This window comes from Suricata suricatta, chromosome 12, assembly GCF_006229205.1.
Source record: "Suricata suricatta isolate VVHF042 chromosome 12, meerkat_22Aug2017_6uvM2_HiC, whole genome shotgun sequence".
Taxonomy (NCBI): Eukaryota; Metazoa; Chordata; class Mammalia; order Carnivora; family Herpestidae; genus Suricata; species Suricata suricatta.
The window spans coordinates 84,311,369-84,338,036 of record NC_043711.1 but is presented as its reverse complement, the minus strand read 5'-3'; the positions used below and the strand labels follow the sequence as shown (position 1 = coordinate 84,338,036).

Below are 26,668 nucleotides of genomic sequence, written 5' to 3'. Positions count from 1 at the left end.
TGTGCTGTGGCCAGTGCTGTCCCCACAGGCCACCAAGCCCAGATGGCTTGAGATCTTGGACCCGGCTTCACAGCTACACAGCCCTGTTGCCTGACCAGCTCCCTCTGCTCCCTCCCCCTCTCATCGATCAAGCCAGTGTGGACAGAATACAAGGACAGAGTCCGAGTGCAGGCGTGAAGGACTACTGTGAGTGGAGTGCATGAATGAGGCCCCGCCCTGCTGCCTTCCGGGGCCTGTGCTCATCCTGGATAGATGGGGAAGGAAAAGAAGGCGCTGCCGACCTACGCTGTAACCTAGGGCACCTTCACACTCTGTGCTTCACCTGCTCTTCATGCTTTTCCTGAGATGTGGTTACTACCCCCATTTTACAGATGAGGAAACTAAGTCTCAGAAATCGTGATCGTGGGCGAGGCTGGGATTCTGGCATGCTCCAGAATCCAGGTGGTTCCTCTTCCTAGCCAAGTGGCCACCAGCCAGGTAGTGATGAGAACACCACACCTGGGCCTCAGAAAGACGCCAGATCTACAGCCCCAAGCCCCGAGCAGCAACTTCACTGAGTTTCTGTAGGATATTGACCATTTACATTGCCTCACTTGCTCTCAATGTCCTCACCTGTAAAACTGAGCAGCAAGGCTCTGCTCTCTTGGCATCCCCTCATGCCCTGCCCCTGCTTCTGGTGTCTCCCCAGAACGGAGGCGGGGCAGGGCAGAGTCAGGATCTAACAACACTGCACCTCTAATCCAGCTGGGTCAGTTCTCCTGCCAGTGATGGACAGAGCCCTCCGTGGATGAGAACACGGTCCTGCAGCTACACGAGAGGATAGTAAAGCAGAAAAGTTGCAATCCATGGGCTTGAGAATTGGATTTTGGTTGGCTTGCGCAGTATTTTTTTTAAATCTGGATTTGCTGCCAACATTTAAAAATAGAGAAATTGCACTTAAAAATCCAGACTTCCAGCTTCTCTTGAAAAACTAGAAGCTTTGACAAGTCTGCCTTGAATTGGCCCAGAGAGGCTGGAGCTGGGGAGGGGAGGCGTGCTCTTTGTCTACTCGGCCACACAGCCTGCCTGACCCCTGTTGGCATCCGGGTTTGTGTCCCATGATGCAAGGGCTAGGGGCTTCGACTCTGGAGTCAGGCTGGCCTGGCTTTGCCCAAGCACAGGGTTCAATCGCATTTGACTATCAAAGAGCTCCCTAATTTCTCAGGAGGCCAGTTTCCTTGCTGGTTAAATGGGGGGTCCTTATAGTACTTCCTTCATATGGATACTGCCAGGCTGCAAAGAGTGAATGTATATAAAGCTACCGCTGGGGTTTCACTGCTGCTGGGCACACAGTGAACCCTCGGTAAATGGCAGCCATGGTCTTGACCATCACCACCCTCTCCGGACAAGTCAAGGTGGGGGTTGGGGGGAGTCAGGAGCAGCAGCAACAGCGGTGCTTGATGCCCTTCCCAGCCCCGCTCTGGCCCATCCTGGAGCGCCCCCCCCTTACCTGCACACATGCTGGTGGGGTGGTGGCATGTGTCTAGGGGGTACATCCCCAGTCAGTGGGCCAGCAGCCACTCAGGGCTTCAGTGCCACCACTGAGGCCCCCAGCACTCTCTGTGCTGCTGGCCAGTGAGTCCAAACTCTTTCTCCCCCTGGGCAGGAAACAACTCACCAAGTGACCTTAGATGAGTTCTTTTTTCCCTCCTGGGATCCTGGTTTCACCAATGGCAGCATGAGCCGGTGGTCTTTGAACTGTGACATCTTGGGAGTCTTGCAAATGGGCAGGCAATGAAGGCCAAAGCCTCATGATGCAGGACTGAATTAGTCAGGATTCTTTGGTTGCAAGAGTAGAAGCTTGTCAAAAGGGCTTAAAGAAAAAGATACTGTACCCGTCTTTCTGTGATGGCTTATTTCACGCAGCAGAATGTCCCCAGGATTTATCCATGTTGTCACATGTTGTAGAATTTCCTTCTTTATTAAAGACAAATAATATTTCGTTGCATGTTTATATCACATTTTCCTCATCCATTTATCTGTTGATGGACATTTAGATTATTTCCACATCTTGGCTATTGTGAGATATCTAAAACAGTCAAATTCATAGAATCAGAGAGTGGAATGGTGGCTGCCAGGGGCTGGAGGGATGGAAAAATGAGGAGTTACAAGTCAATGGACATAAGGTTTAGTTAAGCAAGATGAATAAGTCCTAGACATCTGCTGTAGAACATTGCACCTGCAGTCAACAATACTGTTTTGTGCACTTAAAATTTTAAGAGGGTAGATCTTATGTTCAATGTTCTTACCACAATGGGATAAAGTTTATCAATAAAAAGATATTGCATTCGCTCATGAAGGAGGGAGCCTGAGGACTCTGCTGCTGGTGGGGCTTGATCCAGGAGCTTGGCCGTTGTTATTAGCTCTTTCTCATCTCTCGGCTTAGCTTCCTTCTGTGTTGGCCTCATCCTCATTTCTGGAGCAAGGGCTTCTTTTTTCTTTTGAGGTGTATAATAAGCCCTATTAGGTCCAACTCAAAGTCTTCTACCACCAGAACTCCAAAAACAGGAGTCACCCTTCTGCACCTATGAGAAGCATCCCAGGGAAGATGCCAAGTGGCCTAAAGTTGTGTATATTCCTGCAGATGGAAGGATGACTGAATTTCTGTGATTGACACTCCTCCCAAGGATGACATGGAGTACGTAAAGTTTTCCTGAAAGCCAAGGAGGCTTGACATTAGAAGAGAGGTGAACAGAAATGAGCTGTGCAGGCTACTAGCCACTTTAGGGGCCTTTAGTGCAGGGACAGAGCCTTCCCAGAGAGGGGGCATTAGCACTTCACCCCGTGCTCGTAGCAAGGCGCCACAGAATCATTAACAGGTGATTGTAGCCCTGAGAAGCCATGAGAAAATAGCCTGCATTGCCAGACTGTGATAGCAAGGGCCAGCTACGCAGGCGGCTCTGGCAGCAAATGCCATGAGGGGGTCAGGAAGGCAAGTGAGAAGCCCTCGGTGGCTGAGGAAAGGACAAGGGTGGAGGCGTGAGTCAGGGCGTTAGGACTTCAAATCTGGACAGGAAAAATCAGAGTAGATGCGAGTCATGAAAGGTAGGAGTGGGTATGGATTAAGTGGGGCTGAGGGAACATGGTTTTGACTGTTGCAAAAGGCAAAATAAAAAAGCGTAACACTGGGGAAAATTAGAACAAAATATAGGCTCGTATATATTTCATCCTGATGGACAAATAGACTTTTAAGCATTAAGGCAGTGAGAAAAATCAAATCGAAAAGAACAAGCTTGACATATTTGACATATTTTTAAAAAGTAAAGCATACAGTTCAAAACATAAAATTAAAAAGCAAACTGGGGGAAATATTTCTAACATTAAGATGTAATAAGATAAATGCATATTTTTTAAAAAAGGAGATCCGACAGAAAAGGAGCAGAGGACAAACAACTCCATAAGGGAAATGAATAATGGTGTAGGCTTCTTCATTTGAAATGTACCACAAAGACCCCCCAGCCTCTCACATCCCACTCTCTACCTTCAGGCTGCTAGGCTCCAAAGCACACAGTTTACTGATCCACAGACGGAAAGCAGAGGCAAGTACCTGCGCAGATGTCTGGGCATGAAATCAGCCTCTCAGAGGCCCCACATCTGGCAGCATGTTTCTCTAAAGCACATGTCTTTTGCAGACTCAGTAGCAACTCTGGTAGGAGAGAGAGGGGCCTCCACTCAGATGCACCCCAGACTAAGCAGCCCCCTCAGTGGCCCCAGTGGTCCGTAAGGGGCAGAAGTAGCCTCCTGGACCAGATGTTGCTCCCCCTCCTCCCACACCCAGGTGCCACCTCCCTGGAGCCCGAAGGGTCCAGTGTGTCAATGGGCCAGATATGGACACTGAAGTTCTGCATGAAAACATGACACATCTATCATGAACTGAGGGGCCAGTAAGTTGTCAGGCTGGCAATCTTGGATCCACGGGGAGCAATCACAGATGACATAACTGTCCTTCCTGAGGGGTGCTTGGAGGTGGCCGGCAGTGCTGCGCTTAAACTGGGGGGCTGGAATTCTGGCTCTGGGACTTGCTGGCCTGAGCCTCACCTCTCAATGCCTTGGTTTCCTCCTCTGTACGGTGGGGAATAAGGCCTTCCTTGAAGAGCTGGTGCTCTGCCCAAATAAGGTAAGGACCCAACTCAGTGCCCAGCAGCTGGGAGGAGGGCCCCACCACATACTATGTCATTTAATCATCATGAAGTCCATGGAAGTGCTGTGGTGGGAGTGAGTGCAGGAGTGATTCTTGAGCAGGACAAATTAATACCAACAGCGGCTGCACCCCTGGCTCTCTGTTAGCCGCGAGAGCACCCTAACAGCAAGTGGACCCTCCTCACTGCCCACCAGCAGCAAAAACACCCATGGGGGGGGGAGGTGGAGCCACAGACTATCACGCCCCCCTGACTCACTGCTTCTCAACAGAGCCATCTCTAGTCCCTTGCTCCCACCCCGTGGCCTCCCCCCATCCTTCCTCATGCCCCACCTGCCCAGATGTACCACGGGACCATATGGGAACAGGAAGGGCTGACACCGCTGATGGGACAGGAGAGAGGGCACTTGTGTGGGGATAGGGACCCCTCCCTCCGCCCCGGAGTCAGTATTGTGCCTAGATTCTGAGACTTCAAACAAGGAAAGGCTTATCAGGCTAGAAAAGCCCTCAAAAGGCCTCCAGTGCATCCTTCATCTGAGGCAGGAATGTAGCCCAATATGCACACCTGATAGCAATCTGGCCGGAGTCCGTGCCTTCTGTCACCTGGGTTACCCTTCTAGCCTCCTTACTGGTGTCCCTGCTCCCACCCCTCCCCCTCTGCAGTCTGCCAATGCAGCAGCTTGTGATCCTGTTAAAACAAAAGTCAGACCACGTCACTCTTCTGCTAAAAACCCTCTAATGGGTCCCTATTTCACTGAGTGGAAAGCAGGGTTCACAACAGCCTGTAAGCCCTGGACAATTTGATCCCTCGTGGCTGCGCAGATTTCCATTCTGACTATTCCCTGTGCTCTCACCATACTGACCCCCGGTGTTCCTGTAACACACCAGGAATGCTCCTGCCCCAGGGCCTTTGCATTCCCTGTTCATTCTGCATCAAACACTCTTCCCACAGATGCCCACATGCTCCTTGCTCACCTTCAAATCTGTGCTCAAATGTCACCCCATTTAAATTGCAAACATCTCTTACCCTCCCAGCACTCTCAATGACCCTTATCCTGCTCTAGTTTTTTCCAGAGCATTTCTTATAACTAACAATCTCTGTAACCTACTTCTGAGGCCTGTTGTCTGCCCCTCCCCTCCAAATGAGCGTAAGCTCACCGGGGCAGGCACTCGGAAAGTACTGCTCAGATGAAGAAGGAACAGAGCCCATGCCGCCTCCCTGTCACTTCTCCCATGGGTCCAAATCTGCACTCTGAAGGGCGCAGGGACCTCCTCCGTCAAGACAGCTCCCCCAGCCTCTCTGCTCTTGGGTGAGGCCTCACATTTTTCTCTGACTGCTTCTCATGTGAGAGCTCCCTCTCTCCCAAATTGTAACCCATCTGTCAGCATCTTTTTAGAGGTGTAGAGTCCAGAGCTGAGCCAGGTAAAAATGTCTAGAGGTGACACAGGAAAAATGGAGAAATCGAGGGAGGGGTCTCGACAGACAGAACCAAGGAGGAAAGACCTGTGGTTTCTTTCCCATAGGCCATCTGACATTGGACTGAGAAGCCCCCTACTCCTACCAAGTGTTTTAACCGACAACCCCCGAGGTCCCTGCTCTCCAGAGAAACCTAGTGAGTTTATCCCAGTGAGTACCAGACTGAGGACACAGGACAGAAGGCTTGGCAGGTTGGGGACACACCCCTCCCCCCAGCAGGGAACAACTGACACTATTTCTGGCTCTCATCACCGCCCCCTCTGTGGACCTGTGGAACCACAGGACCACACCGCCCCCAGTATCAGCAGGTAGCTCAGGTGAGCATCCCGTTCCGGTCTGCTTTGGATGTGGCGGATGTGATGGGGCTGTGACTCAGTGACAGCTTTGCCCAGGCATTCGCCCTGCATTTCCAGCCCCTGTTTCAGCAGGGGATGGCATTTCGTCCAAGCCAGAGTCTGACTAGTTAGAGAACCTGACATGTCACAGTGCCCTGGGAAAATTAAATAATATTTACAAGGGGATGACGTCGGGAAAGTAATTATCGATGGTGAGAGGCAGTCAGCGGTGGGGAACTCCTCCACCACTCAAGCAGTGACAAATTAGATGGATGGGCTCAGATCAGCGAGGGTTGTCGTGGGGACAGCGGGAGTGGTTGGAGACTTGCTACCTCGGCTGATTCTGTTAATAGGATAAAGCAGCCTTGCAAATAAGAGCCAGGCCTCAGGAGGCCTGCATTTGAGGGGATTTGGAAATCAGGCCAGGCCCTGCCAATAGCTTCACTTTTAGATGTGTTAGAAGTGGAAGGAGCTTACAGATCAGCAAGGCCACTGGCTCTCTGTTTGCAAGGCTTCTGTCTTCCAGAAATACTGCAAGTAATAATTAATTTGTTTTCACACTTTTTATTCATCAAAGACACACAGAGAACTGCCGGCTGGGACAGGCAAAAGACAGAGTCGATGTCACTCCAGCCCCAAAGGAGAGCCCTATTGGTTTTTGTCAACCCAGCACCTTATCCTGTGCAAATGTAGTTTCCCTTCTGGAAACATTCACAATAACACAAAGTCCACTTTTAAATTCCTGAGGGAGCCTGGAGAATCTACATCAGAAACCCCAGATCCAAGCAAACTCTCTTATTTTATATGTAAGTAGACTGAGGCCCAAGGAATGCAAGTGTCTTGTCTGATTCACACAGCTGGCTGGCCACAGGGCCAGGCCTAGATGTGGGAAGCAGGGAGGGAAGGCTGTCCTGGACACGCAAAGGCAGGGACGGAGTACATCACAGCAGTGAACTGAGCGTGGGCTCTGGCCACCAAGGGGCTCGGGCCTGACTCTTGTCCTCAATCCGTACTAGCTGTGGGACGTTGGCAGAATGACTGGAGTTCTTTGAGCCCATTTTCTTATCGGTAAAATGGGGATAATAGTAGCACTTACCACATATTTTTGTGAGGATTAAGTGAACTAACAGGACAGAGCACTTAGTAAATAGTGGTTACTTTTTCTTAATCCCTGTTTGTGTGGTTGTGGGGGGGGGGGGTGGGTCTGTGTAGATAGAAGACAACAGCTTGAAGAACATAGTCCCATGACCCAACTTCCAGGTGCTGCTCTGACAATTCTGTCCCAATGAAACTCTAAGTACTAAATTGCAATGCTGTTACTTCCGGGTAGTTCCTCAAAACTGGGTGTGCTGCAGGACCCAGGCCATATCCAGATTCACAGCCTCTGAGTACCTGTGGGGTGGACTTGGAAATATGCACTTTAGAAAATTATTATTGAGATATAATTTAGATGGCATAAAATTCACCCATTTTTAGGTGTACACTTACAGTGTTTTTTCTGTATACTCCTAATCACCACTCTCTAATTCCAGAACCTTTCTGTCACCTAAGATACCCCAGAGCTGTCAGCAGTCAACCCCTTCCGCACTCGCCCGGTCCCTGGCAACCCCTAACTTCTCCCTCTGTGGGTCTATCCTGGATGATTCACATGAATGCAGTCACGTAACATGTGGCCTTTGTCTGGCTCCGTTCACTCAGCACAATGTTTTCAAGGTTCATCCATGTTGTAGCACGGACTAGTAATCCGTTCCTTTGGAATGTGTACTTTTAACAAGCTCCCCTGGTAGTTCTGATGAGTGGGCTTTGGGTGGAAGAGAATATAAAGTCACACAAGGCGGAACTTCTGGTTATCATAAAGCGACAGGGCCTCAATCCTTTCAGGTACGCCTATCTCGGAAGCCCCACTGCTAACAGCAGGCAACGCGGGCGGCTTGCCTCCTCCAGAGACTGAAGGTGTCAGGCAGAGTCTCCTGGTGCTCAGGAGGGAGATGTCTGTCTATGGACAGTGGCCTGGCAGCTGAGAGCTGGGCAAATTAACTGCAAGAGACTCGCTCAAGGGATTTAGTCTCAACCCAAAGACTTTAATGTACGTTATGCTCTTGGAAAAATATCTCCAAGGAAACAAATGGAACCAAAAGTCTTAACCAGCATGAATTCTCATTCAGAAACCTGGTGTGAGCTGCAGCCTTGGAAAAGAATGGGGCGGGGATTCTGATCATCGTAGTACAATAGTTTGAGGTCAGGGTGGCAGGACCCGTGTATGGCGGGTACACCCTCAGGACTCCAAGGGAAGGGGAGCATCATTACTCCTGTGGCGGACAGCTCCACAGCAGGACTGGGAAGATTTAGGTGGGTCAGGTCATCTCCAGAGCTCTGAATATGGACACAGAACTTCAACAGAGCCAAAGAAGCCTATCCGGAGCAAGAACCTTCCTCTTGGTTGTTGAATCTCCAGAAATAGTCATGGTGGCTCTGCTGGGGAATTCGGCTGCATGGAAGGGTTGCCAAGTCCCACTTCTGGGACTGAGGCCTCAGAGTGGAACGGATGAGAGGGATGTGGCATCAGCAAGGCCCCTGAGGTCAGGGACTTTGATGGAGAAAGTAAGAGCTTGACCACTGATCAGACTCAACTGTCTTCTGGGTACCCCCTCCCCAATCTGGAGCTCCTGAGTGGTCACACACCTGTGTGTTCTGTGATGTGTTCCCATTCAACAAGGGACAGGCAGATTCTAGGTCATTTCCCTAGGACCTTCTAGTTAACTTTTAAAATCACCAGCGGACATCGCAGACCCTGTGCAGTCCAGGGTGTCTTGTTTTTGAACCGTTCTATGGAATGAGCAATCAGTTCTCTTAGGTTTTTGGCTTTCTTCTCACTTAGAAGGAAGTAGGGTGCCGCTGAGGCAGGTCTCTTCTGAGAGCTTCTGGAAGAGTCCATTTAGAATTCAGTCAGGTTGGTCCCATGGCCAGGCTGACGGGAGCCCATGAATGTGCCCTCAGGATGCACATAGCCTCTTTGGCACTGAAGAAACTTATTTCCTGGTGGAAGAAGGAATTCTGGCTGTAACTTTGCAGAACCTGGTGTGGCCACCAGCCCCACAGGTCCCAGTAGGAAGGGTTAAATGGAGAGACCAGGATGCAGCCGTGTGGGAAGGGGCCCCCCCTGGCTGACGGTATTCCCAGTTAGCCAGACTCCACACCCTCAGGGAGCTCCACCACCACTGGGGCACAGTCCTCTGGCTCTGCCTCAAAGTCCCACCGAAACTTCTTGGTCAGGTGAGCTTGGAACTTTGCAGCTTTCTGCCTCAGGGTGGCATCCACGGCAACGCTGCAGGCGGAGGAAAAGAAAACCTACAGAGAACAGAGGATAAGTCACTCCTGAGAATACAATGGGGGGCGAGAAAGCTGTGGAAATTTCCTCATGGTGTTCAGCTCTCTGGGGCGGTGGATCAGCTGCTGCTGGCACAAGGCCAGGACACCTGCTGTGCTCCCCCCAAACCAAGAAAGAAGGCCCAAACCCAGCTGAGAAGCTGCGGCAGGACTAGAATGGAAAATTACTATCTTGGGCAGAGATGCCCCATTGGCAGTGAGGCCAGTGGGGCCATCACCCAGTCCCGGTCCCCTGGGGTGCTCTCCTGGGCGCCTGGGCATTACCTATACCAGCTGGTACAAGAAACGCTTGGAGGGCTTATACTGCCTTCCATAAAGTCACAGGCCCTAAGCCAATGAGCTTGAACTGCTGCTCTAATCCACGTAGGCCACAGGCTTCCAGATTGAGGTTTCTACTCCCCTTGAGCATTGTCTTTGAGGTTCTTCTTTTAAAACTGTTGTAACATGCACATAACAGAAAACCTACCATTTTAACCATTTTTTTACATTATCATTTTAAAAACTGTTAAATACACATAATAGTTACCATTTTAACTACTTTGAAGTGTACGATTTAGTGGCATTAAGTGCATTCACATTGTGATGTAACCATCACCACCATCCATCTTTAGAATTTGTTCATCCCCCTCAACTGATACTCTGTACCCGTTACACACTAACTCCCCGTTGCCCCTCTCCCCAGCCCCTGGAAGCCACCCTTTGCCTTTTGTCTCTATGAACTTGTCTACTCTAGGTACTGCATACACGTGGAATCATACAGTACTTGTCCTTTTGTCCTTTTGCCTGGTTTTTTTCACTTAGCATGAAATGTCCTCAGAGTTCGTTTGTGCTGTAGCACAGGTCCGAATTTTCTCCCTTTATAAGGCTGACGGATATTCTATTGTATGCACATATATTTTGTTTTCCATTCACCTGTCAATGGCCATCTGGGTTGTTTCTACTTTTTGACTATTATAAAAAATGCTGCTATGACATGACAGGAGTCCCTGCTTTTAATTTTTGGGGGTATAAACCTAGAAATGGAATTTCTGAATCATAAGATAATTCCACTTAAAAATTTTTTTTCAATTTTTAATGTTTATTTGTTTTTGAGAGAGAGAGCAAGAGAGAGAGAGAGAGAGCACGCGCACAAGCAGGGGAGAAGCAGAGAGAGAGGGAGACACAGGATCTGAAGCAGGCTCCAGTCTCTAGTTGTCAGCACAAAATCCGATGTGGGGCTCGAACTTGCAAGTGCCGAGATCATGACCTGGGCCGAAGTCCGACGCTCAACTGACTGAGCCACCCTGGTGCCACAAGGTGGTGCTACTTAATGTTTTGAGGAACCAGCCTCTGTATGTTTTCTACAGAGGCTGCACCAGTTCACATTCCCATTAGCAATGAGTTTCTTCACATCATTGCTAAGATCTGTTATTTTTTTGTTATTTACTATTAAAAAAATTTTTTTTAGTGCTTTTATTTATTTCTGAGAGAGAACAAGTGGGAAAGGGGCAGAGACAGAGAGGGAGACACAGAATCCGAAGCAGGCTCCAGGCTCTGAGCTGTCAGCACAGAGCCCAATGCCGGGCTGGAACTCACAAGCCATGAGGTCCTGACATGAGCCAAAGTCGGATGCTCAACCGACTGAGCCACCCAGGTGCCCCTATTAATTTTTTTTAATAATAGCCACCGTAATGGGTATGCAGTGGTATCTCACTACAGTTTTGATCTGTATTTCCCTCATGAGTAGTGATGTTGAGCACCTTTTCATGTAGATGTGCTGGCCATTTGTATGTCTTCTCTGGAGAAATGTCTACTTAAGTCCTTTGTCCAGTTTTAGTCCAGTTTTTTGTTGTTGTTGAGTTACAGTAGTTCTTTATATATTCTGGATATTAATCCATTATTTTGTTGTTCTTTTTAATTCAGTTTCATCTGATATAGCTGTGGGTAGGGGGCAGAACAGTCATTTTCTCTACATCTGACTCTCCATTCTGGATTTTCCTGGATCCCCCCCTAAGAGTAACAGCAAACTCATTATTCTTTCTCATATTATTTTACTATTTTCAAAGAAGTTTCAAAGTATCCCAACAGATCCTCACAATGCCCTGGAAAGACACACCAGGATGCCTATTTTATGGAAATGGAGGCAAAGAGGAGTTAAATGACTGGATAAAACGACCCAGAAGGGAAGGGTAGTCTTTCCAGCCTACCCTACAGACACAGGAGCATGAAGGTGGGAGAGGCTCTTTGTTCCACATCAGTCTAGTGCTGTGGCCAGCCCACAGACCATCACGAAAGGAATCTGGACTCCAGGGGCCTTGATCTGATAAAATTAGCAGGTGTACTCTACAGCTGATTCCAGGGACACCTGCTTCTCCACTATTAGCAGGAGTGAAGCTCATTTTAGCGGTCTTTGTTTGGATCCATTTTGTTGGAGTGGCTGGTAGCAAGGACAGAAGTGATTGAGGCGGGGGAGTGTGTGCAGAAGCATGCGTAGGGGTTACAGAATTTGGTTTCATTAACTTGGGAATTGACTAAATACAGGAGCGGGAAACACAGGCACAACAAAACAGCAGATCAATAACTAATTAGAGGGGTTGTGTGAGCTTGGTGGTGGCAGGGCAGCAGGCAGACTGGCCGCCTGTCTATGGGCAGCTAAGGGAGCTTGCCCTGGAGTGCTGAATGGGGAGCCTGGCTGAACTCTGGGGAGGGGCCTGGTAAGGGAAGCAGAGAAGCCTCATTTCAAACAGCTTTAGCTCTGGAGGCCCTCCATACCCTTGGGTCTGCCCCAAGGTCCTGGGGAGGCTGCTGGCTGAATTTGCTAAAGCCTCTTCCTGTTCCCCTCTTACACAGTAAACTGCACCCCTCTCTACACAGCCTTGCCTTTCCAGACACCCTGAGCAGCTGCCAAACATGCTCTACTGCCTCTTCTGTACCTCTACACACACAGGCTTTTTCCTCTGCTTAGAACACCCTTCCACCTCCGCTTTCACCTTCTTCACCTACTAATTTCTACTAGTGACTCAGGTTCAGCTCAGTCATCACCTTTAAGATGTCTTCCCAGACCAAGGATGGAACAGGTGCTCCTTTATGCTCCTCCAGGGCCCAGGGTTACCCTGAACATAGCCTCAGTTTCAGCTAGGTAACAGTCCATTTGCTGTTGAGTTCTCCCAAGAGAAAAGGAGCCACTCCAAAGCAGTGACTCTCTGCTACTGCATACCACACTCCTGGCACAGAGTCTGACATAAAGGTGTTTAATGAGCAAAAATATGAAAACCACAGATTCTATCAAAATCCATTTTTGGTTCACTTTTGCATAGTCCTTGGCACCAGCTAATTTGCTCAATAATTATGTGATGGTGCTGAACAAAATAAAGGACTCATCCTGGGGAAGAGGTGGCCCCTGAATGTCACCAGCTCACAAGCCACCTCCTTGTGTCATGCCTCTTATAAAAGCCCAAGCTGAAAGGAAATGCTCCAGCCTCTGTTCCCCTCGCACTGGGCCTGAGCCTCCCTCATAGCATTTCTCACACTGCGCTTGTGTCACAGTGATCTGTGCTCCTTACGGGTAGAGAATGAGTCCTCATTCTCCACGTGTTCCACATAGCTTATCGCCCAGGACCTGGCAGAGTTAGGGCCCACAGGATGTTCACTAACAGATAGGAATGAGATGTAGGGGCTGTCCTGTATTTGGCAACGGCCAAGAGGGCCAGGTCCGAACAAGCTGGGCTCATACTCATCACTCCTCTTTCCCAACCTAACCATCTCTCAAACGATGCCTGGGAGTAAAATCAACCAGAGGCAGGTATAACAGAAGCCTTCTGTCTGAAAAATAAGGCTTCCAATTTAAAAAGTGCTTTATCCTTTTCAAAGAACTTGTCAATTTAATCTTTAAGCCTGGGCCCTACAAACCTGGGAGACAGGAGGCCAGAAATTATTATTCCCACTGTACAGATGAGAATGGTGAACACTGAGCAAGCTAATAAATGTTTAGCGAAATCCAGTACAAGTAGGAAACCTCAATCCTTTTTCCCTACTGAGACCTTCTTTTTGTCTCGACACAGACTTAATATATTAGTCATATTTTCAGCACTGCCCTGTGGGGAGCCAGGGGGCTTGGAGACCAGGTGCTTCTAAAACTGTCCCCTCTGCAGGCTCCCAGGACCCAGGGCATAGCCCAGGTTGACTTTTTTTTAAAAAGCAACTTTACTGAGGTGTAATTTACATACAACTAAGTTCACCCATTTTGAGTGTTCGATTCATTTTGACAAATGTGTACACCTGTGTAACCACTGTACAATATAATCAAGACAGGTATTAGCTTTCCCCTTGGGTGGTCAGTGTTACGGGTCTGAGGCCCACATACCACCGTTCTCAGAACACTGAACAGTCTTGTCCCTCCAAGAAACTCCCTCGTGCTGCTCTTCGGTGGTCAAACCCTCCCCTTACCCAAGCCCCTGGCATCCAGGGATCTATTTTTGCCCGTACAATTAACAAACTTAGTATTTTAAAAACCCAAGTACAAACAAAACCCAACCATGATTCAGAAAAGGAGATGTACAGACAGTACCTATTTTTCAACAAGAATTTACTTTGTCTTGTTTTTAGATTAATTTTATGGTTTCTTCAGAAAATTTAGTAATGATCTACTTGTTTTACTTATTCAAGTGAAATCAAATAAACACTTCTTAACATCACTTAGAAATGAATCATCTTTTAATATCCGAAGATTAATCCTAGATATTTAAAAAATAATTTTGAAAGAGGATAATAACACTTCACAAACTGCATTTATCTAAAACTAAAAGCATACCCCAACAAAAATAAAATAAAAGCACATCCCTTGAGTTTTTTTCTTTAAATACAGAAAAAGGTATTCATATTTTCATCAAGCCTATATATTCTAAAATTGTAAATAACTTGAATCAGAAATGTGAAAGCCTTCTTTTAATCCCAAGTTAAATAAATTGAGTTCAGGCAGGTCACCTTGAGAAATTCAAAATATCAAGGTAGGTAGCTGAGTCACTATCTTATCCTATTTTTTGGACAGACCAAAAAAAAAGAAATTTCCTAATTTTTTCAATTCCCAAATGATTTTTCAACTTAGAAAGAAACTAGCCAGAGGTAGAACATTCTATTTCCTCTTGCAGAAGAAGAAAGTAGTGTTAAAAGCAAAACTACCATCTCACAATGATTACTGGGAGAGTAAAAAAACAGCAGGAACCATGTCTTCTGAGGTCAGTTTAAAGAATTTGGAAGGTTTCATCTGGGACTAACAAATGGGAGCCCGCCACTGGCTTCAGAATAAACACAGCCTTGCCATCCACTAGGTCTGGTGATCTTGGGCAAAATGATGTGACCTCTCTGATCCTGTATCCTCACTGTAAAGTGAGATTATACACTTAACTCTGAGCATTGTTGTGAGGCCTGGTGGAAGCCATTTTCTGAACTCACTAAGTTGAGAAAAACTCCTTGTGAGGTAAGGCGGGTTTGCAAGGCCTTCTGCCTTCAGATGGTGACCGATGTCTACCCCCCACTCAATTATTTTTGCTTGAGCACTGACCCCCAAGGCACCTTGTTGAATGGTGTCAGGAGTGACTTGCCCCCTTATCCTAAAAATATGCTATTGTACCTTGTGAAGGAACTTATTATAGGAATTTCTTCTTTCCTGTTTATGGGAGCAAATATTACATTTCCTGAGAAACCTGTTTTTCTTCCCCTCAAGAAAACAGGCTATTGACCCCTACTCACAATTAACTTTTGCTTTTGCTATCCTAAAAACATTGCCTTGTATTTGAATGCTGAAGATACCTTCCTTCCCCATGTGATAAGCATCTAAATCACCTATACTCCATCACTATTGATAAAGATTATGCATGAGTCTTCTACTAATCTATGTTCTGGGAAATTTTTACATACCAAAGAATTTGCCATCAGAAATCATTGTCTAAGGCAAATGCCAATTCTGTGCTGGCCCCATACATTTTTTCCATAAATAAAGCTGACACTCCAGTGAGTGCAGAGATGCCTGCCTGGTGAGCAGAAAGAAACTCGAGGCTCTCTCACTCTTTCTTGCTGACACCATCCATCCTTTAGGGAGCCCCGGACCTGCTGGAGCTGGACTCTGACAGAGGGCTAAATGAGATAATGCACACAATATGAGTGAAAAAGGGACAGCTAATGGAAGGAGGTGTACGAGCAGGTAGGTAAAATTGATCACGGCTAGCATTGTGATAAAAATACTATAGACCTCATTGTCAGAGCCGGTGTTTTCCATAGAGTTAAAGATGGTGACTGGCATTTAGAATACTGGCAAGAAATGACACCGGAAAGCATAGGAGGCCTACTGTGACTAAAAATATTTTCAAAAACAGGTTACGTGACTATATGTCCAAATGCCATGCAATCAGCAACGAGAATCCTTATTTTGTACATAACTCATTTTCTAACCTATTATTAAATTCAGATTATCCTTTCATTGGTTTTAAACAAATTAAGGTGAATCAAGTTGCTTTTAAGAAAAGAAAAAAGCTGTATCTATTTTTATAAAACAAACAATTTTTATTCAAGTTAATCCATGGGATTTACAAAAAATCAGTGGCCATCTATTCAAAAGGGCCTCTAATGACAGAGGCCATTACGTGGCTAATTTTACACCAGCTAATGTGGCAGCCTTTAAGTGCTTACACATACAAACACCAGGCCCTCTCCATGGGTAGTAGCATTAAGTTCCTAAGTAAGAAAGCCAGTTCCACTTGCTTGACTACCTGGGGGCAGAGCAGGCGGCTGGCTGAGGAAGCTTTATGGGCTGATTCACTCAGACATACCCTGAGCGAGTGCGTCTGTGTGGGGGGACTGGGTTCTCGGTGCCAAGATGGTACCAACGTTAACTCTCCATTAAAAAAAAAGGGTTTTATAATATCCTTTTCTACACTGTGCCTGTTGAAATCTCACTCATCCTTCCAGAACCTGGTTAAATGCCTCCTTTGACAAACAGCCACTCCTGATCCTCTGTCTCCTCAAACTGCAACCCCAGTCTTAATCAACCAATTCCTTTTGGGTGCTTCTAATGCCCTTTGATCAGACTGCACTGTTTACACCCATCATATTAGACACATCTATTTACACTACCACAGGATTGATCCATTCTCTCCATCTAAAAACACCCAGTTACACAAAGTGAGAGAAATGCTAGGCCTCGACTAGGTGTTGCAAACGACCAGATGAACAACAAACAGGCTTTGGGTAAAAGTTCACGGCTTAGTGGGGAAGTCAGGCAGACGATGGACACATTTCAGCACGCACAGCCTGTGCAATATAATAGCGACACGTCCAAAGTAGGCTAATAGTATGGGAAGGCGGGGATGGAGGATGGCGTCACAGAGAAATGCCTTGAGGGCATCTTGTAGGATGAACAAGTCCACATCAGGTAGAACGAAAATCATGTTCAGTTAAGAAGGCATGAAACATGGGCATAAAGTTTCAGTCGTGCCAAATGAGAAAGCTCTAGAGATCTGCTGTGTTTATAGCTACCAATACTGTACTGTAAACTTAAAAGTATGGCACAGGGATGTTTTGTACCATTAAGAAAAGGGGGCCTGAAACCACATGGCACGTGTGGGAACATGCAGGGAACGTGGCTAGAGTTGACACGGGGAAAACAGAGAGGGAGGAGAAGCTGGAGAACAGCTCAGGAGCCAGATCAGAATGGGCCTTGTGACCTATGCTTGGGCTTTGAACTTTCTAGACAACGAGGAGCTGCAGAGAACAAGGATCACGTCTGCATGTGTCACGTCTGCCTCATGTCAGAGCAGCAACTCAGGAGGCAGCATGAGACCCAGGTGGACTGACCGGGTGGGCACGGGAGCCAGACCCGTGCATCTCAGGGCCCGCTTCAGGTAAATGGCCCTAGGGCATGACTGCCTTCTAAACAATGCTGTCTGGAGGGACTTGGGTCAATTCATTTGTTTACTTTCCCACCAAATAGAAGATGCACGTCAGGGACTCTGTCTTGTTCAAAGCTCTATTCCCCGCCCTACAACAGGGCCTCGAATACAGCACATGCTCAGCAAATACCTGCTAAATCAATGAATAACTCTCTTGAGGGCAGGAACCCTGACTAAATGACATATGTAACCCTCAACACTGTCAGGAAAGTATTGTATATAGAGGCAGGATGCTCAAAAATAGGAGTTGATATATTTTCTTAAAGGTACATATCCTGGATTTTTCCAAAAACTGAAAACCAGTGTTCTTGGTAAAAAAGTCCAAAGACAGAATTCTTCCAACAATCAGCTTTGCATACTCCACCTGGGCATCTAGCAATCCAGCTGGGTCCTCTCTGCTTCCTAAATCATTGCTGGCAACACAGCTTCAGCAGTTAAAGCTCAGCTGTTGGCTGTGCTGACAATGGTCAGGACAGCCAATGACTCAGTGTGGCCCTCCTATGTTTGTGTGACAGCATTAACACACATCACAAGGGTGGCACGTCATTCTCATGGGCCACTGCCACAAGCGGATGCCCCTTCTCACCCCTCACTGGTTACTGGCTCACACAACCCAGTAACTTCCCCTTGGGAAGAAATATAAAGGGATTTAATTCCTCTGTTATATCAAAAGCCAGTAAAAGAGCAATTTTGGAACTCTTCTGAAGTGGAATACGCCAGGCTCAAACCATCACCTGACCAACGTGTCCCGTGGTCTGCACAAGTCCTGCAACTGCCAGAGTTTTGTCAGCTGCCTGCTCACAGGGATTCTTCCAACAGTGTGTTGTTTCTAGAAAAGTGTCCCTTACCTCTGAGAAGTAAGCCCCTAGTGGTGTCCCCACTAATGACAATTAAGAATCCTTCCTGGAGGGATCTACGTTATATGCAGTACACAGGGGCAGAAGCACAAGACTCAGGCCTGGGTTCAAATCCTGACTCTGCCACTTACCAGCTGTGTGACCTTACATAAATGACTTAACCTTTCTGAGTCTCAATGTTCTCATTTGTAAACAGGAAATAATCCTCCTTGCCCTTGAAGGGCGCCAGCTGGATTAAATGAGGGAACCCAAGAAGCATGATAGACATGATGCCTGATACTCAACAGGCGTCCCCTGAATTCCTCTCACCCCGGGTGGGTGTGGGAGGCTAATGAGTAGCCACCTTGTAAGGAGTGGGCCTCACAGGGGTATCACACACAGGGAGAAAAAAGCAGCTCAGGAAACAAAAGTATGGACATTAACAGTTTGCAGCTTCTGCCTCTTCTACATTTGAGAAAGTTACAAAGTGTGAGTGACAGAAGCTGTCCCAAGAACATAAAGGAAGCTAATCTATTTGCAAAGGGAGGAAATAGCACAGGATGAAGATTGTAAGTTGTTTGAAGCTTCTTCCCTAATTACCACTCATAATGAAAATTTAATTGCCAAGTTAAAAGCAAATTTCACTTTTTCTGTCAGAGAATGTCTGCAGAAACTGGCACGTTTTGTTTGAACAGGAAATCAAAGTTACTTTAATGCTTAAATGAGATCTAAGGAGCTGCAGATGTTTCCCTGGAAATAACAAGCTTCAAAACTCTGTCCTACTGGGTTGTACCAACTTATGGCTACAGTTTTGAGCTGAATAACTCACAAAAGTAGAAGTGATTCAAATGCCAAGTACCCCACTGTGTGGCACTCTAGGAGCAAGGCAGGGAGATGGTGGTACAGAGAGAGGGTCTCTGGCATCAAGGAACTCAGAGAGAAGCAGGAAACTGAAACAAAGAGTAACCATCCCAGGGCGCTTTCACCCACCCTAGCCTTGATTCTGAGCCCCATGGGTGTCAGCAAAAGACAGCTCACCTGTAAGGTGCTGGTGAGGAAGTTGTTCTGGGAGACAATGTCCACAAAGAAGTCGGCGGGGATCTCGCCGAGCTGGTGGTACAGGATGGAGATGAGGTTGATGTAGAGGGTGTGGTGCCTCGCCATGGCTTCCTCGGAGCGGCACAGGAGGTTCAGGAGCCGCTTCCAGTGCTCGAATGCCTCGTACACGTTCCCCAGGAGAAAGCAGACAAATGCAAACTGGAGTTCACCTGAAAGGCCGAGAGAGAACGGTCCTTAGACAGTGCGGTGCCGGCTGATGGTACAAGGCTGCCAAGTCTACTGGACCTCAGCAGTGGGTGGTGGCCTTGTGTCCCTGCACTCCTGCAGAACACTCCGACTAGGTGAGGGTTTGCACTGAGCAGATGCTAAGTAAAAGTTTGCTGAACTGCTATAAACTCAAGCCACGAAAAAACAAACTGTGGTTTTGTAAATTCAGACTACAAAAGAAGAGGGACACCTAGTATTTGCCTGGCACTTGAGGTGTTTACCAAATGTGTCCGTGCATATTATGTCAGGCAGATCCCAAACTTGGCTGCCCAACAGAATTACTAGGAGGGCTTATTAAAGATGAAGCTGCCCAAGCCGCACCCACGGAGATCCTGGTTGAGGACAGAAGATGGAGCATCACTATCTGCAGCTCTAAAAAGCTCCCCGGGTGATTCTGACGCAGATGGCCTGTCCCAAGGCCGGGGAAATGCTGTACTACATCATGTAATCCTCAGCCCAACTCCACAAGGTGTTCAGGGAAGGTGGTATTTGTCTCATTTTGCAGATGAAGTCAAGGGACTTGCCCAAGGTCACACATCTCATGCTTGCCAGTGGGAACAATAGAAAGATAAAACAGATTTCCTACTGGGTAACAACAATTCCAGAGCCCCCCAGAAGAAGAAAATTCGTGAGTACTTGTTCCAGGCTTAGCCTGTCAGCCCAAATCACTTGTATTTGCTTACCCAAAGGGCTCTGTAATTTGATCTCTGTGAACAGCTCTGGAACCAAACTACCTGAGTTCAAATCTCAGCTCTACCTTTCACAGCTGTGTGACCTTGGGCAAGTTTCTCAATCTGTTTATACCTCAATTTCCTTAATTGAGGGCTGTGGTAAAGATGAAATGAATCAATATAGTATATGTAAAGCATTTAGAAGAATAATGTCTGGCACAAAGGAGCACTCAAGAAATATCAGTGATTATTATTCCCACGTTTCCACCAGATGCTTGTCTCAAACAAAGAGCCCTCATGATCCAGAAGCCACTGTCCTTGGGCACACAACTAGGTCTCTCGTTGCCAAGACATACTGCTGCTGATGAGAGACATTCTCTCTGGCATCAAATTTAATGAGGGCTTTTGTGGTGTTATACCTACATGCAGGCCATAAAAAGAACAGATGCACTCAACACCAAGTACGTCTTTAAATGCATGCTGTTTGATCTCTGTCCCCTCCAGAGACCTGAAAAACTAGTTCCCTATTGCTAGGCTTGTGGAACTAAGTGTGACTAGCTGCCAGGTCCAGATAGTATATGTCTGACTGATATTTTTAAGACACAGTCAAATTTTCTTTGTATGATTGAGGTTAATGGTTTACTTCTACAGTTGGCTTTACCTGGTTAGTTGTGGAAATAGGAGCTTATTTTCTGAATTTAGGGCACTTACTTAATTTCATGCATTTCTGGCCTAGTCTAAAATTAAGTTATGAGATCAGAAATAATTTCAAAGAGCTGTCACAAAGATATAAAGTTATCCCTGCAACAGACCGTTCACAAGATTACTTTGGAGAACTAAAATGTTTAAGAGGTAGAAAACGATTTCTGTTCATTTCTAAGCCAGAATTTCAAGTGTTACTCATCAAATGATAATACTGTGTAATGCATTAATACGCACCCATTAAAATGTGCCCTTTTATCCACAAGCCAATGACACAAAGTGCCCTATATTCAAATTTCTCATTGGTCTTCCAACAGAAAAATATGCAAATACCTGGACAATTTGTAAAAGAAAAAACATAAATAGCTGTGACAAATGTTTGCTGTCACTAGCAAGCAAAGAAATATAAATTCAAACAAGACATCATTCTCCAACCATCCAATTGGAAGAGGCCTTTGCTAAATCGCCATTTCAGAGGTGCTGCGCAACAGCCTCACCCCACCGGGCAACCTGCTCCCTGTGATCAACAATTTCAGCTCTGGGGGCGCCTTGGTGGCTCAGTCAGTGGGGCACTGGACTTCAGCACAGGTTATGATCTCATGGTTCGTGAGTTCAAGCCCCACGTTGGGCTCTGTGCTGACAGCTCGGAGCTCGGAGCCTGCTTCTGATTCTGTGTCTGCCTCTCCCCTCTCTCTCTCTTTCTCAAAAATAAACATTAAAAAAATTTTTTTTAATAATTTCAGCCCTAAATGTATGTCTAAGTACACACAAGGATGTTCACTAGATGACACTCACAGCAGAGAAAACAGGGACATCTTAAAGGTCCATCGACAGGGGGCCAGTTCAAGAACCATGGCACATAAGCAGCCACATTAGAGAAGGGACTGTTTCAATGACATAGGAAAATGTTTATATTAAAGTCAATTTTATGGGTTGTTGTTGTTGTTGTTTTTTTTGAGCGACAGCACGAGCAGGGGAGATTCAGAGAGAGAGGGAGACACAGAATCCGAAGCAGGCTCCTGGCTCTGAGCTAGCTGTCATCAGCATAGAGCCCAATGCGGAGCTCGAACCCACGAACCATGAGATCATGACCTGAGCCAAAGCCAGACACTTAACCGACTGCACCCTAAAGTAGATTTTAACCCAGGCGCCCTAAAGTAGATTTTAAAATAACAAAATAATATACTGTAATCTTGTTTTTGTAAAATATCATTTATACAAGCACATATAATTGAGTAAAAGGAAAAAAAGACTAAAAGGAAATTCATAGAAGTATTCTGAGATGGAAATGAGATACTGCACACAGATACATACATACGTAAAAGACGAAAAGTTAATACACCAAAATGTTAAAAAAGGTTATTTCTAGATGGTGGGAACTGAGAGTGAACTTTTATTTGTTTTGCTTCTCTGATGACCATATATTATTTTTGCAATAAGGGAAAAAGACAACAATAAAAACAACAGAGGTATTTTAAAAAATCGCCATCCTGGTCCAAGCCCGTAGAGGGACCAATACCCTGAAAGAATCAGGAGCAAACTGAGGACACAGATGGGAACTCTGTCTGTGCTCTGGTCTCATTTCAACCATATAATTGGCGAAATCCTTTCTCTCTATGAACCTTGATCTATAAAATGAGGGGCTGGGTCACATCAGTGGTTTCCAAACACAGGATTGGCTGCATCAGGTTCAGCTATGGTGCTTGCTTTTTATATGGACAGACAGACAGGTATTGCTGGGGCCACACTCCACATCCCTTGAATCAGTCTCCAGGGGAACTGGGCCAGACTGCTTCCTTAGCCAAGTTTAGGAACCACTGGACTAGATAATCCAAGATGTAGCCCCTACACTAACACCCCTACTATACACCTGTCCCTTGGCCCACTCCCAGAGAGTCTCATTCCTCCTCACCGAGCACATCCTGGGGGCTGCTGGGGAAGTGCTTGCTGAGCACAGTCTCCAAGGCGTAACTCAGGTCCATGCTGTGCCTGGTTATCTCTGCTGGCGTGGCACCTGCCGGGTACGTCTGGGTGGGCAGCTCTGAGAAGCGGATCTCCGTCCCAGCTCTGGGCTTCATCTCTGGCAGCCGGGCCAGGCCCTCCTGGTAGCTTTTGCACTCGGTGCCACAGCGAGGTAGATTCTGCTCCACCCGGTCCTTAGTGTGCTTCATGGACAGCACGGGAAGCACCTCTGAGAAGGCACAGATCTGCCGGCTCTCAGGCTGCAGCTTCTCCATTGTGGCCTCACTGATGAAGTTGGTGAGTGAGATCCACTTCTTGAGTGTGGCATACGGGTAAGGTCCCAGGAACTGGTCCAGCTCCTGGAGGTTGGCCCTCATGGCCTCCACCTCAGCCTCTGGGGCTGGGGACAGGTCTACCTCTTCTCGAATTGCATTCCAGCGCAGGACCATCAGCCCCCGCTGCTGCAGGCTAAGGAAGAAGCCCATCCGAGGCCCCACCTCCCTGGGATTGGCCTTGTCCACAGAGCTATAATGGAAGAAGTGGATGCCTGGTGGGATCATCTTCACGCCCCGGAACTTGGGCCCCACCTCCCAGGAGTTGTAGTCAATGCCAAACTCTGTCCCCTTGGGCATATTCAGGATGACCACGGTGGCCCCTTCAAAGAAGAGGCGCTTGGCAAGCTCAGGATCCATCTGCACGGCAGCCATGGGACCAGTGGTGTGTGACCAAAAAAACAAACCTTCTTGTCTTCCAGAACAACTGAAAAAAGAAAGAAATCAGAGTTCATCATTTGCTGAGGATTCTCCATGCACCAGATTGAATCAGACTCTTGACATAATTATCTCCCTTAATCCTCACCACAACCCTTAATCAGTTTTACCAACGAGGAAAATAAGACCCACAGAGAAAGAGGATTTTGTGTTTTAATGAGCGAGAACACTCACTTCACAGCTAGAAAGACATCCAGGAGAAGTGACATGCTCAAGGTCACACAAATTAGAACTTGGGTACCTTGTCCTCCAGGCCACTATTCTTCCCATTGTCCACTTGGGGTCTGGTCTCACATCTCTCTCTCACAACAGAGGCTGAAGGTGGGGAAAGCCTGGGTGGTCTATTCCAAACTATAACTGCCTACACTGTCTCACACTACACCTCTGCCTAAACCTGCCTGCTAAAGAGTCTCGAGGCGTTGAGAAGGATAGGCCCAGATTCCCATAAGCCATGAGGAAGGTGGATACTTTACATCTGGACAAAAGGTGGAAACTGGGTGCTCAGAATCTAAAATTCACAGATGATTTGGGAAGTGGAGAGCTTTACAACCACAAACCTCCTCTGCTCCTTTCACACCTAAAAACCCTAATGTCCAGGGAGTAAAACAACTTCCCAAAGGGTGCACAGTCAGTGGCGACTCTGGACCACTTGCCCAGAATGGATTCATGTGGCATGGCTGGCCTAGGATCAGTGTTTAGAAGAGAAAGAGCCTAGAACACTTATTTTACCCACCTCTGAACTATCCACGGGGACACACTGATAAAACATGTAAGCAGGCAGATACTGCCTGGGTGGTATTTTTAGGAATGGTTCCAACAGGAACTAATTTAATCCAAACAATTATCTAACCTTCGAGTCCCAAAGATACTTACCTATTCAACTCAGCAGTAATCACTGAGCGCCTGCACTATGTTAGGGTCTTTGCCTGAAACAATGGTCTGTGAAACACCCACAGAGTAGGGCAGGCATTGTTCTCTAGGCGCCTCCGACCCAGCCAGATACACAAACAAGACCCCCAAAGTTCACAAACAGAAGAACCAGCGGCCTGTTTAATTTTTCTTACTCTTTTTTATGTTAAACAAAACTAAATAGGGAGGAAAGGAACACCAACCTGTTCCCAAAAACTGTAAAGGGCATATTTTATTCTCTTGACCCAAAACCACTACAAAGGATTCTCACTCTGAATCGACATTTTTTTTTTCTCAAACTGCAAATCACAACTCATTAATGGGTCAAGAAAGTAATGTAGAGTCTCAATGAGCATTATTTCTTTTAAATGAAAACAGAATTTTAAAAAAATCAGAGTGCATCATGAGTAATAAAGATAACTTATTCTGAAGTTTTGTGTTTGTGAGGTAAAATGTATTTGTTACTGTAGGTCACAGTGAAGAGAGTCTGAATGCCACTGCTAAATAACTTGCAGCATCAAAATCTTATTCCCAGCCCTGAATTCAGAAGATACTTAATAAATACCTGCTAAATGAAGACCTACTGCATTCAGAATAAGTGTTCATCAACCAGCGATTTTCCCTTGGGGTCTCTGTGTGCTCCTCCTTGATAATGACATTCCTTTATTCTATTTCCACCAGCCTGTAATTCTCTTCACTGTATCTTGAGCAGCTGGCACATGGCCTGGCATGGAGAAAATGCCCTGGAATGCAGAAAGTCACATCCGTCTGCTTCTCTCTGCCATGTCCTTCCTCCAAGTTACCTGTCCCTCACCCAAAGAGTGCCTGCCCCTCCAATCCGATCTCCATCCAACAGCCAGAACGAACTTTTCGAAGTGCCAATCTAAGCACACTTAATGCCATCTGAGTGGTTTCTCTCCTGGAAAACCAGAAGTCTTACAGTGACCTACAAAACCTACAAGGTCTGTGCCGCCTGGCCCCTGGCGACTCCTCCAGACTGTTTCACACCACAGCACCCCTCGCACCCGCAAGCTCTGTTCCAGCCACACTGGCCTCTTTTAGACCCTCAACCAGGAAGTCTCTCTGGATAGAAAACTCTTCCTCCCCTCTTCCTCAAATCGTTTTTCGGATCTCAGCACAATTGTCGTTTCCTCAGTCCAGCTTCCTTGACCCGGGGCTAGATTAGGTACCCAGTGGTACACTCTCAAGGCACCTTGTGCCTTTCCATTTCATTTATCAGGCTGCAAGTTTGCCTATGTTTAATAGAGGGGTGTCACCCCCTTGAGACTTGAGTCTTTTTGTCCCTCTAGCACATGTTAGATGCTTGATAAGCATTTACTGAATAAACACATGATGTCCATTTTGTAGATGAGAAACAAAGGGTCGGTTTGGGCAAATACCTTACCCAAAATTACAGAGTCGGTCATAACCATGTCGGAGGCAGCCACAGTCTCCAGCCCCCAAGTTCTAAAGTTAGGGAAAAAAAAGCAAAGTTACCCCCGGGTGCCCCAGGAAGTACTGGCGGTGTCTCTCAGAGATAAAGGCCGGCAGAACCACCAGGGTCCCACCACCGGCCCAGACACCAGGACGCGTGTGTCCCGGCGAGTGGCCCCACTTCGGGGCACTCCGCGATCCCGAGCCCGGAATAGGGTGCCCGGGCCGCACAGACAACGAAGGCAGAGGAGTTCAAACCGGCCAGGACGCCACACTCACCAACTTCGGACTCTCCCCACTCTCAGGCACCGGGGAAACGCACCGGAAACTCTCGCGCTTTGGCGCGGGACGGGAGCGACGGGGAAAGCGGCCCGGCAGAGCTCTTGGTCTCCGTAAGAACGGTCCGTGCCTGCAGGTTCCGCCCTATCAAATGTTGCCTTTTGCCACTTTAACTTACACGTTTAAGCCCCTGAGCCGTCGGTAACAACTTTCACCAAACTATGCATACCCTGCTCCAGAAACAAATCCACCAGCACTGGTCCTTTGGTCTCAGTCACTGTCGCTGAAGCTAGGGTCAAGATCATGACTGCCCAGTAGCCACAGTCAGATGCTCAGTGACGGTCCCGGCCAGCCAGTTTCTACCAGAGTGTCACCGCTGTCCCATCAGCTCCCAGTCTCAGCTTCCAACCACGCTGAGTCCTAGAGGAGATTGTCAGAAATCCAGCCCCCAGGGTGGAGAGGAGCCAGTCTCAGCCACGGT

At 47.1% G+C, this 26,668-nt stretch overlaps 1 protein-coding gene across 8 annotated transcripts; it reads right to left on the bottom strand.

The window, feature by feature from the left end:
- Positions 1-6,537: 6,537 nt before the first annotated feature.
- AAR2 (AAR2 splicing factor) lies at positions 6,538-26,237 on the bottom strand. Of its 8 annotated transcripts, XM_029918124.1 has the most exons (7): positions 26,188-26,233; positions 25,880-25,941; positions 25,040-25,217; positions 22,746-23,554; positions 19,173-19,402; positions 9,246-9,337; positions 8,935-9,025 (listed from the first exon to the last, which is right to left on the bottom strand). In XM_029918124.1, the coding sequence occupies exons 3-7, from the start codon at positions 25,078-25,080 to the stop codon at positions 9,019-9,021; spliced, it is 1,179 nt and encodes a 392-aa protein (XP_029773984.1). In that variant the 5' UTR covers positions 25,081-25,217; positions 25,880-25,941; positions 26,188-26,233; the 3' UTR covers positions 8,935-9,018. The 8 variants fall into 8 exon arrangements, with proteins under 8 accessions (XP_029773985.1, XP_029773981.1, XP_029773982.1 ...); XM_029918125.1 differs by lacking the exon at positions 9,246-9,337 and having other exon boundaries at positions 6,538-9,025; positions 26,188-26,236; XM_029918121.1 differs by having other exon boundaries at positions 8,932-9,337.
- Between the last annotated feature and the right edge of the window lie 431 nt (positions 26,238-26,668).